The sequence below is a fragment of the Gopherus evgoodei genome, chromosome 7 (assembly GCF_007399415.2).
Source record: "Gopherus evgoodei ecotype Sinaloan lineage chromosome 7, rGopEvg1_v1.p, whole genome shotgun sequence".
Lineage (NCBI taxonomy): Eukaryota > Metazoa > Chordata > Testudines > Testudinidae > Gopherus > Gopherus evgoodei.
The window spans coordinates 120,000,686-120,017,407 of NC_044328.1; the positions used below are offsets into that span (position 1 = coordinate 120,000,686).

The 16,722-nt window shown below is 41.4% G+C and overlaps 1 protein-coding gene across 1 annotated transcript in view; it reads left to right on the forward strand.

Moving 5' to 3' along the window:
* SHQ1 (SHQ1, H/ACA ribonucleoprotein assembly factor) overlaps positions 1-16,722 on the forward strand; it is a 112,143-nt gene that overhangs the window by 8,999 nt on the left and 86,422 nt on the right. Inside the window, 3 exon segments of the mRNA XM_030570247.1 lie at positions 2,042-2,199; positions 6,273-6,385; positions 11,418-11,548. Of these exon segments, the coding sequence (XP_030426107.1) occupies positions 2,042-2,199; positions 6,273-6,385; positions 11,418-11,548 (402 nt within the window).

A 16,722-nucleotide genomic window follows, 5' to 3' on the forward strand; every position in this document is an offset into this window, starting at 1 on the left:
TAATAGTAGAGAATGTGGCTCACTGATTATCTGAGCATTCTGAATGGTCTTAAGGTGTAATCCAGGGTAGAGCACAATGCAGTACCCATCATCAGGGTGATAGAAGCAAGCATAACTCATGGGGCTTGCATCCAAAATAAAGTCGTCGTCTTTTTGCCAGCTCTTAGAACAAATGCCACTTGGCTATCGAGAGGCAATAATGAACCATCATGAACTCTCGTTTTCTGAACCTGAGTTACAGATGGTGGGCACACGACCTTCACTCAAAAAACTGATATAACCTGACATTCCTTCCAGTTGCCTCCTCCAGTCTCTGCTCGTTAGCTTCGTCTTCTGTGGATCGAGTCTCTTCAGGCTAGCTCTCATCCAAGCTTTACTCTCTGTTAGGCATGGGGAAGGGTTCTCAGTCATGCTAAGATAAAATAAATTTTTAGATATAGGTGTCCTACAAATACACATACGTCCTCTCTGATGCTCCTGATGGATCTAGAGACATATCAAACAAGGTGGGTCATGTAGAACCCTGTGGAACTCTGCCAAAGAGAGTTGTGGGTGCAGATGAACAGTGACCCATAACCTTCTTTGGGAGCGCTTAAAGAAAATAGTGGAGCCATTTGAGCACAGATTACTCCTGGGGGAATTTTGCACCAAAAAATTAAAAATTCGGCACACAATATTCTAGAATTCTGCAAAATAATGCATATTTTATATTTCAAAATAACAATATAATCATGTCACTTTGAATTATTTTGGTAATTTATTTCATAATAACTGTCAGCAAGTATGTCTGTAACAATACAGACAGCAAAAAAGATACAGGAAATGTTTTTTGACAAATAAATTTCTTACTAGGCATATTAATACAGAACTTGGAGTAATAATTCATTTAAACTACAATACAGAAATGTATTTCCCTCACTGCTCAGAAGCAGTGCGAAGGCTTGGGGGATTCGGGTAGTGGAGGAGCTGAGGGAGAGGGAAGTAATTGCTTGGAAGGACCCTGGGAGTGAACCTAGAAGGTTGTTGCGTGTGGACAGAAGAAGTATTGAGCAGTTTGTTGTTTTTTCCAGTAGTGGGGTATAAGGAATTGTTGGCGACCCGTCCTCATGCAGACCCTGGCTGATCCCAAGCCTCTCTTATTCAGTCAGGCACATGTGCCTCTGTTCCCCCACTAGCTCTTCTGAGCCCCCCAGCAGTCCCATGTACCCTATGCTTTCTGTCCCCCCATGCCCTGCACTCCTCACTTGGCACCACAAGCATGGCACTGTGATGAATGCAGCGTCTTCTCCTCCTATCTGCAACTGGCTGCTCCCACCCAGGAGCAGCTGGTCTGTATTCTGGTGCCATAACAGCCCCTGGTGGTGAAAGACGTAACTAGCGCTTCTTTAGCAGAATGTATTTTCTGTGGACAAAAGAAAATTCCGTGGGGAACCTGAATTCTGCCCATGCCTAATGGTGCAGAATTCCCCCAAAAGTAACAGATTTGTCAGCAGCACCTGATATTTTGCACTCCTGCATAGAGGTGTAGACATTCAAAAACAACTGCAGAATTGCCCACAGGTTTTCATTTAGCTAGGAAGGACATGGATCTAATTTGTATACTGCTATGTGGGCCACACGTGTGCACACAATGAATATATACTTATGCATTTGGTACCTAGATGACATTTATATGTACAACTACTCAATTATCCCTCAGATAGTTTTCATGGCTTAGTTTTAAAAATAACATTGAACTTTTAAACTACAGTTTATATAGTGCCATATTAAAGAAAAATAATCTAAACTGCAGTAGAGAAATGAATGCAGACTTAGTTATTGCTGAAATGTGTTGATGGTGCAAAATCCTTTGTCGATCTTCCGTTTTCTAGAAACTGTAGGGTCGTCTGATACTAGAAAAGTTTTCCTAATAGTTAAAAATTTAGTAAAACAAAAAAAAGCCTGATTCATAGATAAACTAGTAATCTTTTCATTAGCTGATACATTTTGACTAAAGTAATTTCGAGATCCTTTTCTTTTTTGTGATACAAAACATTTGTAGGTACCTCTGCTGAGCTAGCCGAGGAGGAGAGGAAGAGGAAGAATTTGACTGGGAAATTGAACAGATCCCCTTATCATGAAACTGCAGAAAGCACTTTACATTTACAATGCTGCTATGGGTTTGGAAATTTGAAATCAGGAGTGTTCCAACGATTGCAGGTGTGTAATTTTTCTTTAAAAGTGACTGATATTAAGTTTATAGTGTTTGTTATGACCTAGCATGCTGATTTCAATTGGACTTAAAGTCAGTGCAATAATGTTTCAGATGTGTTCAATTCAGCAACATGTATTTGTTCACAACAAATCATGTCAACCAACCTCATTTTCTCATTTGACAGATTTATTGGCCTAGTGGATAGTGGGAAGCAGTAGATATGATATATCTTGATTTTTGTAAGGTTTTTGACACAGTCCACATGACCTTCTCTTAAGCAAAGTAGTGAAATGTGATCTAAATGAGATTATTGTAAGGTGAGTGCATAACTGGTTGAAAGACCATACTCAAAGTGTAGTTCTCAATGGTCTGCAGTAAAATTGGCAGGATGTAGCTAGTGGGTTTCCCACAAGTGTCAGTCCTGGTTCTAATACTACTATTCAGTGTTTTCACTAATGCTTGGTTAATGGATTAGAGCGTACGCTTATAAAAATTTGCAGATGACACCAAACTAAAAGAGGTTGCAAGCCCTTTGGAGGACAAGGTTAGAATTCAAAATGACCTGAATCAATTGTAGAGTTGATCTGAAAGCAACATGATGAAATTCAGTAAAAATGAGCGAAGTACTGCACTTAAGAACAAATCCAATGCACAACTACAAAATGGGGAATAATTGGCTAGGCAGTGGTAATGTTGAAAAGGAACTGGGAATTACAGTGGATCAGAAATTGAATGTGAGCCAACAACATGGTGCAGTTGCAAAAATGGCTAATATTCCTTTTAATACGCGTCAGAGTGTTGTATGTAAGACCTGGGAAGTCACTATTCCACTCTACTCGGCATTGGTGATACCTCAGGTAAAGTCTTGTGTCCATTTTTGGGTGTCTCAGTTTAAGAAAGGTGTGGACAAATTGGAGGGAGTGCAGAGGAGAGCAACAAAAGTGACAAAAGGTGTAGAAAACCTGACTTGAGAGGAATGGTTAAAAAACCTTGCCCTTTGTAGTCTTGAGAAAAGATGACTAAGGGGGATCCTGATAACAGTCTTCAACTATGTTAAAGGCTGATATAAAGAGAATGATGATCAGTTGTTCTCTATGTCCACTGAAGCAGAGCTGGAAGTAATTGTCCTAATCTGAAACAAGGGAGATTTGGGTTAGATAATAGGAAAACCTTTCCCATTATAAAGGTAATTAAGTTCTGGAATAAATTGGAATCTTCATCATTGGAGATTTTTAAGAACAGGTTAGATAACCCCCTGCCATAGGTGGTCTAGTTTATTTGATTCTGCCTTAGCACAGGGGGAGTGGACTAGATGACCTCTTGAAGACCTTTCATTTTTATGATTCTGTGTAATTGAAAAGATGGGTCTAAAAATGAGGACAAACAATACTTTGAACTATCAACTTTGAAATGCAAAGATTCTATCTAATGCAAAATTAAATTATTGTATAGTCAATTCTCTTCTCTTCTCTGAATTGCCCAGCTGTAAAATAAAGAAAATACTACTTCTCTGCATGAAAGTGGTATGAGGATAAACATGTTAAAGATTAGAATGCCACATAATGACTTAAAATACATGGCTATGTGAGAGAGATGGGCATTTTTTGTAGTACTTTTATGAATCCAGTGTGCACCTCAGTTTCCCTCTGTGCTTTGTACTGCTATGTGCTGAGTGTAAAGAGCAGGAGGCTTAGGTGTTTTGTCACATAGCTGCCTGGCGTCACTGCAGATACTTGCTGAGGTGCACTGATCCTTGAATAGAGTAAAAGACTCCTGTTCAGAGACCATCTCAGTTGGATATTCTGGGCAGAGTTAACGGAGAGAAACAGGAGTGCTGGAGCCCATACACTCAGTCTCGGAAGCGATGTGGCTGTGTGGCCTACCCTTGAGGAAGAGTGGGACCTCTTTGGGATCTGGAATGCTAAAAGGGTACCTTCAATAAACTGTTTAAAAGCTAAGGTGTAGCACATATCCTGTGGCTCCATGGCAGTATATTAGTGAAGTCAGTCACAAGACAGATAACGTGGACTGTTTGATAAACTGTGTTCTTGTTTTCAGCGTTAGTGCTAAATGCGTACATCTTGTTTAATATAATTGTAAAAAAAATCTTGAATTTATATCCAAAACTTAAAAGTGGATTATGAAGGATATACTTTATAGTTGGTTGTATGTGTGTAGTCTAGGGAGAAAGTTCCAGCCAACTCGCAAAAGAAATGCATCAGTCTGGACTCATTACTGCATTCTTGTCTGACTAGACATGTTTATGCCAGATAGTCACAATAATAAAGTTATTAACTAGATAGTAAAACTGCTTATGGTTTTAAAGTTATCTCAGAGTAAAATGAACTGAAAAGGCCACTTCAATTATTCATACTGGTGATAAAGTTATTAAAAACAATTGAAATAAGATTGGTATATGTATTATTTGCCTAGAAGAAAGTGTTACTAACTTTGACCCCAATCCTCCAAGTTGTTCTGCTTGGGTAGACTCAGTAAAGTTAGTGGGGTACTGCTCAGGCACAGGAATCTACATGTGGGGAACAATTTGCTGGATCGAAGTCTTAAATTGTAGGCTTAAATCTGCATTGCTAATATACGCTAAACGGTTTTCTTTGTTTTTTGACTGTTCATCTCCAATTTAGTCCAACCTGCAGGGAGTAAGGATTACATAAAGATATCACAAATATGTACAGCATTTATTATGGTAGATTATAGACAGTTTACTAACTAAAGTTTTGTTTATGTATATAATACCAATAGGCAGAAGTACTAGCTGCTTCTATCAACTCTAACTATAATACAAGATCATATAAATTGGTACTGCATGAGTTATTATGTCTTAAAGTGGAAAAGTGAAGTAACTTTAGGGGAAAGCTTTCATCATGTTCTAGTAGCATGTATATTGATCTGTTGCCATGGAATTCCTGCAGAAGTTCATATTATTACAGTGAAATTCCAAATGACTAATGATTGCCCACTTAAATATTAACACTGTCAGTTTGTGCATAAACAGTCCTGCGATCTCAGGTGCACAGTGTAGAAGTCAGTGGGATTTGGGGATACGAAACATGTTGTAGGGCTGAGCCCTAGAATTGCAAGAACAATAATGCCTGGTTTTTGTCTGTATCTTTATTGCAATAGTTTTCATTAAGTATTGCCGATTTGAGGCACTAATGAAAAATAATGCATCTTTTTCTTTGTAACCAAGAGAAAAGCCCAAACAGAATTTGTAGTGTTTGAAACACCTAAGGCATTTGGCCATGTTTTTATTTAAGCAACTCAGTCTGTATCTAAAAGATGTGGTGCAGATGAGCAGAACTGATTGAAGTAGATTTAACAAGAATAGCACCCAATTTTAATGATTACAATCAACATGCAATCAACAGCAGATACATTATGAATCCAAAAAGCAGTAGAATTGTAAAATATGGGGGAAATACTGGATCCAGGCCAAAGCTTTTTTTATTTCATTGTTTACTGTTTCTACTTTAGGCTAATGTTTTAAAACAAAATAAATGTAATTATACTAATTGTGTATAAAAACAAATTATGCAATGAAAGGCATAGCATTGTGACCCATAATTAAGGCTAAGATTTTGTCATGGATATTTTTGGAAAAGTCACAGATAAGTCATGGGCAATATAAAATATTAATGGAAGCCCATGACTGTCCCTGACTTTTACTAAAAATATCCATGACAAAATGGGGAGCGTGGGCATCTGCCAGTGGGCTGGGAGCTCCAGGGGTCCCCACCATCCATGTGGGCTTCGAGCTCCCTGGTTACCCCACCACAGCGGTGACAGGGGAACCTCGCGGCTCCTTGCCTCCACACGCAGCAGGGGACTCTGCAGATCCCAGCTGGCGCTGGTTGAAGTCATGGAGATCTTTGGAAGTCACTGATTCTGTGACTTCCATGATCTCTGTGACTAAATTGCAGTCTTTCCCATAATGCATAGCTTTTCAGTAAGGGAGACTTGGTAGTGGCACCTATCATCCTAATAGCTCACCTTAGTATAAGACCGTTCAGCATCGCTTCTAAACTCTCATTTATTCTTTTTGTTCCTGTTACCTTTCCAGGATGAACTCAGTGATGTTATTGATGTTAAGGATCCAGACTTAACTCCTGCAGATGGACGCAGACAGAAACGACTGGAGACTGAGGCTGCTAAGTTTGATCCTGATCATTATCTGTAAGTACTGCGTTATTCCTCCTGAGGAAGTGAATTTACATCAGCTAAAATAAATTTATTTTGCCATTTAATAGATGATGGATTTTAAAACCTCTTTTAAAAAAAAATGGGTTTACTGTTTATTTGCCTGACTCTTCATGTCTCATAACACTAGGACTTTAGAGGGTATTCATAAGTGTGACAGTGACACAAGATATTGCTCATCCACTTCAGGCTTACTTTGCTGCTCAATTATACTCAGAGGCCAGTCGTTTATTCAAGCAAAGCAACTGCTGCTGCTGCGAACTGCAGAATATTATTTTATAGTTGACCTCTCAAGCATCAGGGTAACCAATCCTTGCCAGCATTTTAGGTTGTAGACATCATAGTTTTGTTTTCCTCCTGAGTAACAATGGCAGTCAGCCCATCTTAACCATGAGCAGGTAAATATTCTCTTTTTAGATGGATTCTGCAGTGTTTCTCTGAGTTCTGTAATCATTTGACTTATGCTTAAGTCACTCTTTATTTGTTGCTCAAATCCCATCCCCTTCTTAGTGAGCCCTTTGTTCTGAGGATTGAGCACAGAATTTGGGCAGAGACTGGGTGCACACTCTCAAGCAAAATTCTTTATGCTCCTTTCCCAGATTATCTTTTCCTGTGTAAGGCAGGTAGAAATAGATCTTCTCTGCCTTTCAGGGAGATTCTTTCAAAATTGAACCTTTCAAATTAAGGAAAGGACAAAAACTCATGGATAGATATACAGCCTAAAAATGGCAAATAAATGACTTCCTTTCAGGGGGGTTCTTTTCCACATTTAGACCTCAGACACCTCTCTTCTGCTGCTGGCAAAATGACAGTCTGCAGTAGGAAGAAATTATTTTTGGTTTCTATAAACTTTGAGACAGAAGATGTCAACCCCCCTTAATCCAGTCTGCATATTTCAGGACAAAAAGTTTACTTCCCAACCACAGAGCTCTTCTCAAAGACATACTCCAGAAGGAGTAGAAAGTGTCTCTTTCCTCAATCAAATCTTTTGAAAATAGTTTTTACTGCAGCTGAAATAGTTTTAGATATTAATCTGATATAAATTACAGGAAAGGTAAATTTCAGCCTGAGAGAGACAGTCTTGTAGCCTGTACAGTGGGGCTAAATTCTTTGAGATCAGTAGAAATTTGGGGTTCATAGTTTGCAGGATCAAGCCTATTAATAGCGTTTATATTTTCATGTGTGTATTTTGATATTTGTTTTAAAAAATACCATTATTAAACTGACTCCAGTGGCACTTTTCAACATTTGTGTGTCCCAAAATGGTACCACAGATGTATTTTGGTCTGCATAGGACATGTGTCTACCAGACTTCTAGACACTGTGACTTTCAAATGATCAATGCATTTTGAAAATCAAGTAAACTATCTTCAACAGTATGTATACACCCCACCCAGTGGAATTACATGTTTTGGCCATGTGACAGACTTAAACCTACTTCATGGTTGTTTAGCACACAAGTCTGTCTTTCATGTGCAATTTATCTTTTTCTGTTTTTTAAAAAAGGATCAAAACAAAAGTGATTTGAACCTCCTCCTCCCAGCAGGTCAGACCCACCTCCTATGATTCCGTGAAGTTCCCTCTTCCATCTTAGTGCAGTGTCCTTCTTGTCAGTTGCATTTTCCAGGAAAAAGCAGCTTTCATATTTCTCTCTTGGAGTTGTAGTTGTCCTCATGGCTATAAAGGGGGATAGCTGCTGTGGAAATAACAGAGGTGTGTATACCACTGCTGCATACTAGACAAGGAGATGACTTAGCAATTGGGGAAATAATACTTTTATAACGTTCTGTGAAATACTTAAATCTCCCTCTATGGGCAGCTCTCAAAGCTTAGATTATTGTAATAGAATTCTGTCTTGCCTTACACCACTGGGAGGCTCCGATGAAGGGAAAAAATGACCGTGGAAGGAAGGGAAGATGGTTCATGTAGAGGCCATATGTAAGGCAGTGGAGGAATCAGGAAATACTATCTGAGGGGAAAAATAGGCTGGGCTATACATTAAATACATTAAAAGAACCTGCTATTTATTACTATAAGAATAAGACAGACTGTACTTTGTATTTAAAAAATTTGGGTAGTACTCATTAATATTAAGAAATGTTTCCTGCATTTTTACCATGAATTGTAGTCCTAAATTTTCCTGTTTGTTTCATTGCTGAAAGGTAAGATAGAATGATAGCAGAAAACTTGGAATTTTGAAAATGCTCCGACAGTGCATCATTTGTCCATTAGATAATAATGGAGAGAGAAAATGGGCAAAACATAGGAACAAGTGACTTGTAAGTGCAGGGCTTGAAAACTTTGCTAGGCATGTACTGGGCTGTAGGCTAAACCTATTAGGTAGGTATACAAGGTGATGGCTAGTGGGTGGGGATGGTGTCACTCTTAGGAGGTCCAGAGGCAACACCCGGCAGGAAAATCCAGGCCCCAGCCTTTGCATCTCCAGGTACTGGCAAAAATGGGGATGGTGCAGCAATTTCTAAATGTGTTCTCTCTTTTGCTATAGAGCCCTAAATGAATTGAGTCAGGCCTGCTTGAGAGGCCACCTTGCAATGTGTAACACTGACATTTCTGCAGTCAGCAGAGATGCTTTGAGCTGGAGCCCCCTTGCTGTGAAATGGAGTTTTCTGGCAGCATGGGCTGTCAGCTTTGGAAACTGTTTCCTCCTAACTGATGCAAAATTTGTCAACATTGAGGACTTTCCTGTATTGCACATCTATTACCCCAAGGTTTTAGGGAGGGAAAAAGGAGTGTACTGTTTAGGTTTTCATCTAATCTTTGGTTAATTATTTTTTGGTGTCGAGGCAAGGAGCTGATTTTGGTTAGGTTTGTTTTAATGTGATTCTATTTTTAGTAGGGCTGTCAATTAATCGCAGTTAACTCATGCAGTTAACACAAAAAAAAATCACGATAAAAAAAACATTAATCGCAGTTTTAATCACACTCTTAAACAATAGAATCCCAACTGAAATGTATTAAATATTTTTGGATGTTTTTCTATATTTTCAAATATATTGATTTCAGTTACAACACAGAATACAAAGTGTACAGTGCTCACTTCATATTATTATTTTTGATTACAAATATTTGCACTGTAAAAATTACAAACAAAGAAATAGTATTTTTCAGTTCACCTCGTACAAGTACTGTAGTGCATACTCTTTATTGTGAAAGTGCAATTTGCAAATGTAGATTTTTTTTTGTTACATAACTGCACTCAAAACCAAAACAATGTAAAACTTTAGGCCTACAAGTCCACTCAGTCCTACTTCCCATTCAGCCAATCGCTAAGGCAAACAAGTCTGTTTACATTTATGGGAGATAATGCTGCCCACTTCTTATTTACAGTCTCTCCAGAACATGAGAACAGGCATCTGCATGGGACTTTAGTAGCCGGCATTGCAAGTAGGGATGTAAATACCGTTTACAAAGTTAACCATTTAAATTATTTTAAAATATTTTGTTTAAATGGTTAACCAATTAAAGGGCTGGCAGCTGGGGCTGCACTGACTGCGTGGCACGGCTGGGGCCGCTCTGGCCAATGTAGGGCCATTGGGATCAGTGCGCTGGCCAGCACGGGGCCGCTGGGGCCGGCCGGCCTGGAGGTTAATGGTTAAGGCAGGTTAGTCAGTAAGACTAATGCTTACTGCTTAACCGATTACCATTTTACATCCCTAATTGCAACATATTTACATGCCAGCTATGCTAAACATTGGTATGTCCCTTCATGCTTTGGCCACCATTCCAGAGGACTTGCTTCCACGTTAAAAAATAATGCCTTAATTAAATTTTTTGACTGAACTCCTTGGGGGAGAATTGTATGTCTGGCTCTATTTTACCTGCATTCTGCCATATATTTCATGTTATAGCAGTTTCAGATGATGACCTAGCACGTTGTTCATTTTAAAAACACTTTTACTGCAGATTTGACAAAACACAAAAAAGATACCAATATGAGATTTCTAAAGATAGCTACAGCACCTCAACCAAAGATTTAAGAATCTGAAGTGCCTTCCAAAATCTGAAAGGGATGAGGTGTGGAGGAGCATGCTTTCAGAAGTCTTGAAAGAGCAACACTCAGATGCAAAAAACTATAGAACCCGAACCACTGAAAAAGAAAATGAGCCTTCTGCGGGTGGCATCTGACTCAGATGATGAAAATGGAAATGGTTTGGTCTGCACTGCTTTGGATTCTTCTCAAGCAGAACACATCATCAGCATGGATGCATGTACTCTGGAATGGTGGTTGAAGAATGAAGGGACATGTGAATCTTTAGCGCAGCTGGCATGTGGAGCCATTTAGGGATCTGGGACAAAAATCTGTCTGGGAATTGGTCCTGCTTTGAGCAGGGGGTTGGACTAGATGACCTCTTGAGGTCCCTTCCAACCCTGATATTCTATGATCTTGCGACGCCGGCTACAACAGTGCCATGCGAACGCCTGTTTTCCCTTTCAGGTGACATTGTGAACGGGAAGTGGGCAGCATTATCTCCTGAAAATGTAAACAAAATTGTTTGTCAGAGCAATTGGCTAAACAAGAAATAAGACTGAGTGGACTTGTAGGCTCTAAAGTTTTATATTGTTTTATTTTTGAATGCTGTTTTTTGTACATAATTCTACATTCGTAAGTTCAACTTTCATGATAAATAGATTGCACTACAATACTTGTAAGTGGTGAATTGAAAAATACTAATTTGTTTTTACAATGCAAATATTTGTAATAAGTAAATATAAAGTGAGCACTGTACACTTTGATTTCAATTATAACAGAATACAATGTATTTGAAAATGTTGAAAACATCCAAAATATTGAAATAAATGGTTTTCTATTGTTTAACGGTGTGATTAATCGTGATTAATCGATTAATTTTTAATTGCGCAATTAATTTTTTTTTATTGCTTGAGAGCTCCAATTTTTAGTGAATGCCACTAGAGAATCTGGGATTGGTGGGTTTTTTTGTATGTGTACTATATATTGAAATAAATAACAAGCGACTCTTTTCTCCAGTGCTGACTTTTTTGAAGATGTAGTCATTCAGCATGTTTTGAAGTACAAGCCCTGGTGGGTTGATGCTTATGCAAAAAAGATGGCTTCCCAGGGAAGGAGTCATCAGGAACATGTTAGTCAAACAACGTTCGGTAAGAGTTCATACATTTAATTTAATTTTTATTGGTTCCATTCCACATTACTTGCCAGAAAGCTGTCTTCAAGATGAAAAGTCGTGGTTCGAGCTAGCTATTTCCAAGCATGTAATATTAATACCACCTTTGTCATTATTTATTTCAAGGATGATTATAATGGGGTTGTTTTAAAGAGTTGAGTGTCTGTTTGGATAGGAGATATATATTGGTCATCTCTCCTTCAGCATTTATATATAAACTACTAGAGTTTTGTGCAATTCGTTATTATGCAATCTCGTATCTTCAGAAGAAACTATAGTTTTAGCTTTGTCATCTGTTCTCAAGGATTATATTAGACACATCAGTGGTCTGTGAAGACGCAGCTCCCTTTTAAGTCTTTGCTATAGATTTTATGGACCTCATGGAAACCTCTCAAGAGTTGACAGTAATGAAATGTAATTTCAAATTAAAACCGTTTTTGTTTGGACATTATATTAGCTGGAAGGTGCGAGTGCCCAGTGTGTTACTAGTATAGCTCCTTCTTTACTGGTATAGCTCCTTTATAGCAGATTTTCGTAAGTCGTTGTTCTCCTGATACCAGATATTTCCTTTTTTGAAAATACAGTAGTAATTGATTTCTGTATCCACTTGTGCATATGATGCAGACACTGTACTGTTAGTCTCATTGTTCAGAATTATTTGCATAAAACTGTCGTAATATCAGCCAATATTTCTATACAATATACGAATCATCTTTAGAAACTTGTGTATTATATCCTTCCACAGGTGGTTATTCCACATGTTTTTTTTACGTATCCTATGGGCTTCTTTCCATTCTTTGTTTTATGGCCTACAAGATGTGTTTCATCTTTAGAGGATGAACTTGTGATAATACTATTAATGGGTATCTGTGTGAGATTACTATTATATAGATAATGGTTTTAGAGTTGACTGTTACCTTTATATATGTCCTCTGATCGTCATTTCATCTCCTAGAAGACTTAGGACAGGGTTGAGCAAACTATGTCCCGCGGGCTGGATCCGGACCTTCAGGGCTTTGGATCCGGCCTGCGGCACTGCCAGCACCAAGTCACAGTGGCCCCTGGGCGGGGGGGGCAGAGGGCTCCATGCGTTGCCTCCAGGCACCGCCCCCCACAGCTCCCATTGGCTGGGAATGGGGAACCACAGTCAATGGGAGCTTCTGGGGAGGTACCTGGAGGCATGGCAAGGGTAGCGCATGCGGAGCCCTCCACACCCCCCCTCCCTCCCTAGGGGCCGCAGCGCTTCTGGGTGCAGCACTGGGATGGGGACAGGGCAGGTAAGCAGGGAGCCTGCCCTGGCCCTGGTGCATGCCACTGCCACTCTGGAGCCGCTTTAGGCAAGCAGCGCCAGGGCCGGAGCCCAAACCCCTCCTGCATTGTCTCCCCATCTCCCTGCCCTGAGCCCCCTGCCAGCACCTTGCACCCCTCCTGCACACCAGCCCCCTGCCCTGAGCCCCCTCGTGCACCCCGCATCCCTCCTGCACCCCTGCCATGATCCCCCCTGAACTCTGCACCCCCTGCACCCCTTCCCTGAGCTCCCTCATACACTCATACCCCCCATCTGCCCCAATCACTTGCCCTGAGCCCCTTCCTGCACACCTTGCCTCCTCCCATACCCCGTACTCTCTCACCCCAACCCCCTGCCACGGCCCTGCATACAATTTCCCCACCCAGATGTGGCCCTCAGCCCAAAAGTTTGCGCACCCCTGATGTAGGAACACAGGATTTGGCGTGCTAAATGATAATTGTTAATTAATCAAACATGGGATCCATACATATAAATATTACTTTGTATTTCTAGGCCAGAGGTGGGCAAACTTTGGCCTGCGGGCCACATCTAGCCCGCGGGGCCATCCTGCCTGGTTCCTGAGCTCCTGGCCCCTCCCCTGCTGTCCCCTCTACCCTGCAGCCTCAGCTCGCCATGCTGGCAGTGTGGTGGCGTGGCAGGCTCCGGCAGCTCAGGGGCAGATTTACCAGTGAACACAGGGTGCCCTTGCAACAACAGGGGGACCCAGGGCTGGGCACTTGGGCAGCTCAGCACCAGCACCCCCTCCCCCCCGCAGGGCAGGAGGGGCTGCATTGTGGGGGCAGGGGAGCAGGTGGGAGCACGGAGAATGGGGGCAGAGGACTCAGAGGAGCACCGGACGGCTGCACAGCCGGCCAGAGAGATGTGATGCTTTGAAGGGAAATGGCTGCTTCTCTCGGGCCGTGCGACTGAGTCCTCTGCCCATGTTCGCAGGGGCCACATTCTGAAAGGGGCGGGGGGTGGTGTAAATAGGGGGTGGTGTCCCAGGGGGGTGCTTAAGGGCAGAGGGTCCCGGGGGCTGGGGCTGTCAGGGAACAGAGAGCAGGGGCGATTGGATAGGGATGGGGTCCTGGGGGGCGGTTAGGTTCGCGGATCCTGGGAGGGGGTGGTCAGGGGACAAGGAGCAGGGGGGATTGGATGGGTTGGGGGCTCTGAGGGGGATGGGGAGTGGTGGTGGGGATGACAGGGAGGGGGTGGGCTGTTTGGAGAGGCACAGCCTTCCCTGTCCGGCCCTCCATACTGTTTTGCAACCCCGATGTGGCTCTTGAGCCAAAAAAGCTTGCCCACCCCTGTTCTAGGCTCTAGTTCCTTGTACTTTGAGCTTTTACACAGGAAATAGAAGGGAATCTGAGTAAACAGAGTGCGTTGCAACAGCTCTGGTTCATTCTCTCATTGATTTCCATCCTGCCATTGCAATGAGGCATTATTAACACACACATCACATACATTGGAGACATAGTAGATTAAAGACATTGGACAAAAGTGTGAGAGACTTGGAAACAAAAAAGTAGTGAGGTTTATTTCTTTTGTTTGCTTTCACTGTTGACTTCTCATTTAATAAAGTTGTGACCACATTTGTCCATGTTACAGAATACAACGAAAATGAAGAACAGTGGACAGATTATATAGATAGAATAAATAGGTTTTTTTTGGTAAATGATGTTCCTAAAAAAACCATTGGGCTTTATAGGAAATGACTCAGAAATTACTCAAAAGCCCGACAAGCCTTAGTGACCCAGCTAGGAAAAGTTAAATGCAGGTATTGGGACAGCCCTAAGGGACCATCTCTTTCCCAGACGGCTCGTTATAGGGGAGAAGTTTAGTTTGATGTCACAAACATGATCAGAACCCCTCAAGTCTGTTGGCTGAATTTAAGAAACTCATGGCATCTTGTAAATCTCATGTAAATTTAAATGACTCATTAAAGGACTGAATGGTGTTTGGATTATGTAATGACAGAAGCCAAACAAATTGTTGACTGAGAGAGATTTGAGAAAGAGGCTGGTCTTGTGTCAATGGAAACTTCAGCAAGAGATGACAAGGAACCGAGTGAGAGTATGAAACCAGTGGAGGCTGTTGAATCCTGATTTAGATGTGATAGAAGAAATCACCATGAGAGGGAGTACAGGTTCCACCTGGAGATTTGTCATTAATGCAGATGCATAAGGTACAGGAAGCCTCAAAGGTACAGAAAGTGTGTACGTGCTTTGGAGGAGCAATCAGTGAGCAATCTGAAGAGTTCTCTATGTTCGGAAAAAGTATTAAAGCAAAAAATCCAAGACAGTGCAGCCAATTTGAGTTATAACGAAGATTCAAGGAATTCCTATTTATACAGAGTTAGAGGTAGCAAGGATGTCACAAAAATAGTTTACTTGGTACTTACAAGGAAAATGCAAGTTAACTGTCTCCAGATCTGTATTAGTGATATAATCTAGAAAAGAACCAATGCATCAGGCTATTGCTGAAGTGGAAGCGATATCGAAAGTGCACATGTAGGAATTGACACTGTATATTGTGGAAAGGGAAGGATTTCTCTTACTGGTTGAGAGTGACTGCGTTATCCAGTAGGCCTGGGCAGACATCTGATTGCTGTATGGAAAGGTGCCTGAACCAGAGCTTGTTGAAATCAGTGGGAAGGCTTTTAATAATTTCAAAGAGCTTTGGATCATGCCCATATTAAAAAGTCTCAGGAGGGCTTCCCAATGCCCAACTGCAAAATGTCAGAGAGTTTAAAAGTACAGGCAGTGTAGTGGCACAAACTAAACTTGATCTGAGCCAGAGGCCCGAGAAGCGTGTTGTTATATCCTTTGAGATCAATTTAGATGATGCCCATTGTATGATAAACCTGTAGTTTGTTGGGCATGTCAGTTTGTATACCACTGAAAGTGTGTGTTGTGTGCCAGACTGAATTTACAGCAGTGCCCATAGGGGCTGCCCTGTGTCTTCCCATGCAAGGGCATAAGGTGTGGAGTCGCCACTACCTTCCCTTGGTTCCCTCTTACTGCCCTTCTACTGCCTTCAGTGAGATAGAAGCCAGTGAGTATCCATCCTGCTACCCCGGCTAAGCTTCAGACTTATTCCTTTTCAAACTATTTGAAGAATATTTCTTGAATGTTTCTTTTTTATTATAGAGGGACAAAGTAGTGTTAAGGCCTCACCCAAAAGTCATCCTCAGAATGGTCTCAAACTTCATCTGAATCAATCCATCAAAAAACCACATTTGGCATTGGAGAAAATAAATTGCACGCTAGATGTTTCCAGGACGTTGCTTTGTTATATTGATAGGACAAAACCATTTGAGATTCACCCTCTCTGTTGATGGGTGTTGTAAAGGTTACGCCATGTCAGGGCTTGGCTACACTTGACAGTTACAGCGCTGTAACTTACTCCCTGTCCACACTGGCAAGGCACATACAGCGGTGTATCCCTGGCTACAGCGCTGGCTGTACTCCACCTCGGCCTGGGGAATAACGACTATAGCACTGCTCTTGCAGCGCTGGGGTGCCAGTGTAAACAGTGATTGATCTTACTAAGCTGTAACTGACCTCCAGAACCTTCCCATAATGCTTTTTAAGTAAAGGTAACACTCTTTGTTTTGTTGTGAACTCGGGGCTCCCGGAGCTGCTTATCTAAAAAACAAACACAGCTACTGTTTGCTTGAACAGAGGCAGTCTGAGGGATGAATGTCCACAGCTAGTGTTTGCTTGAGGAGAGAAGCAGCCTGGAGGCGGTGTGGTGGTGGTAGTCCATTTTGGAGCAGCTGCTTATCTGGTCTGAAGGCTATTTGCATTTAGTGAATGAGAGAAGGGTGGGGGAAGGGGTCGAAACTTTTAAAATGATTGAAG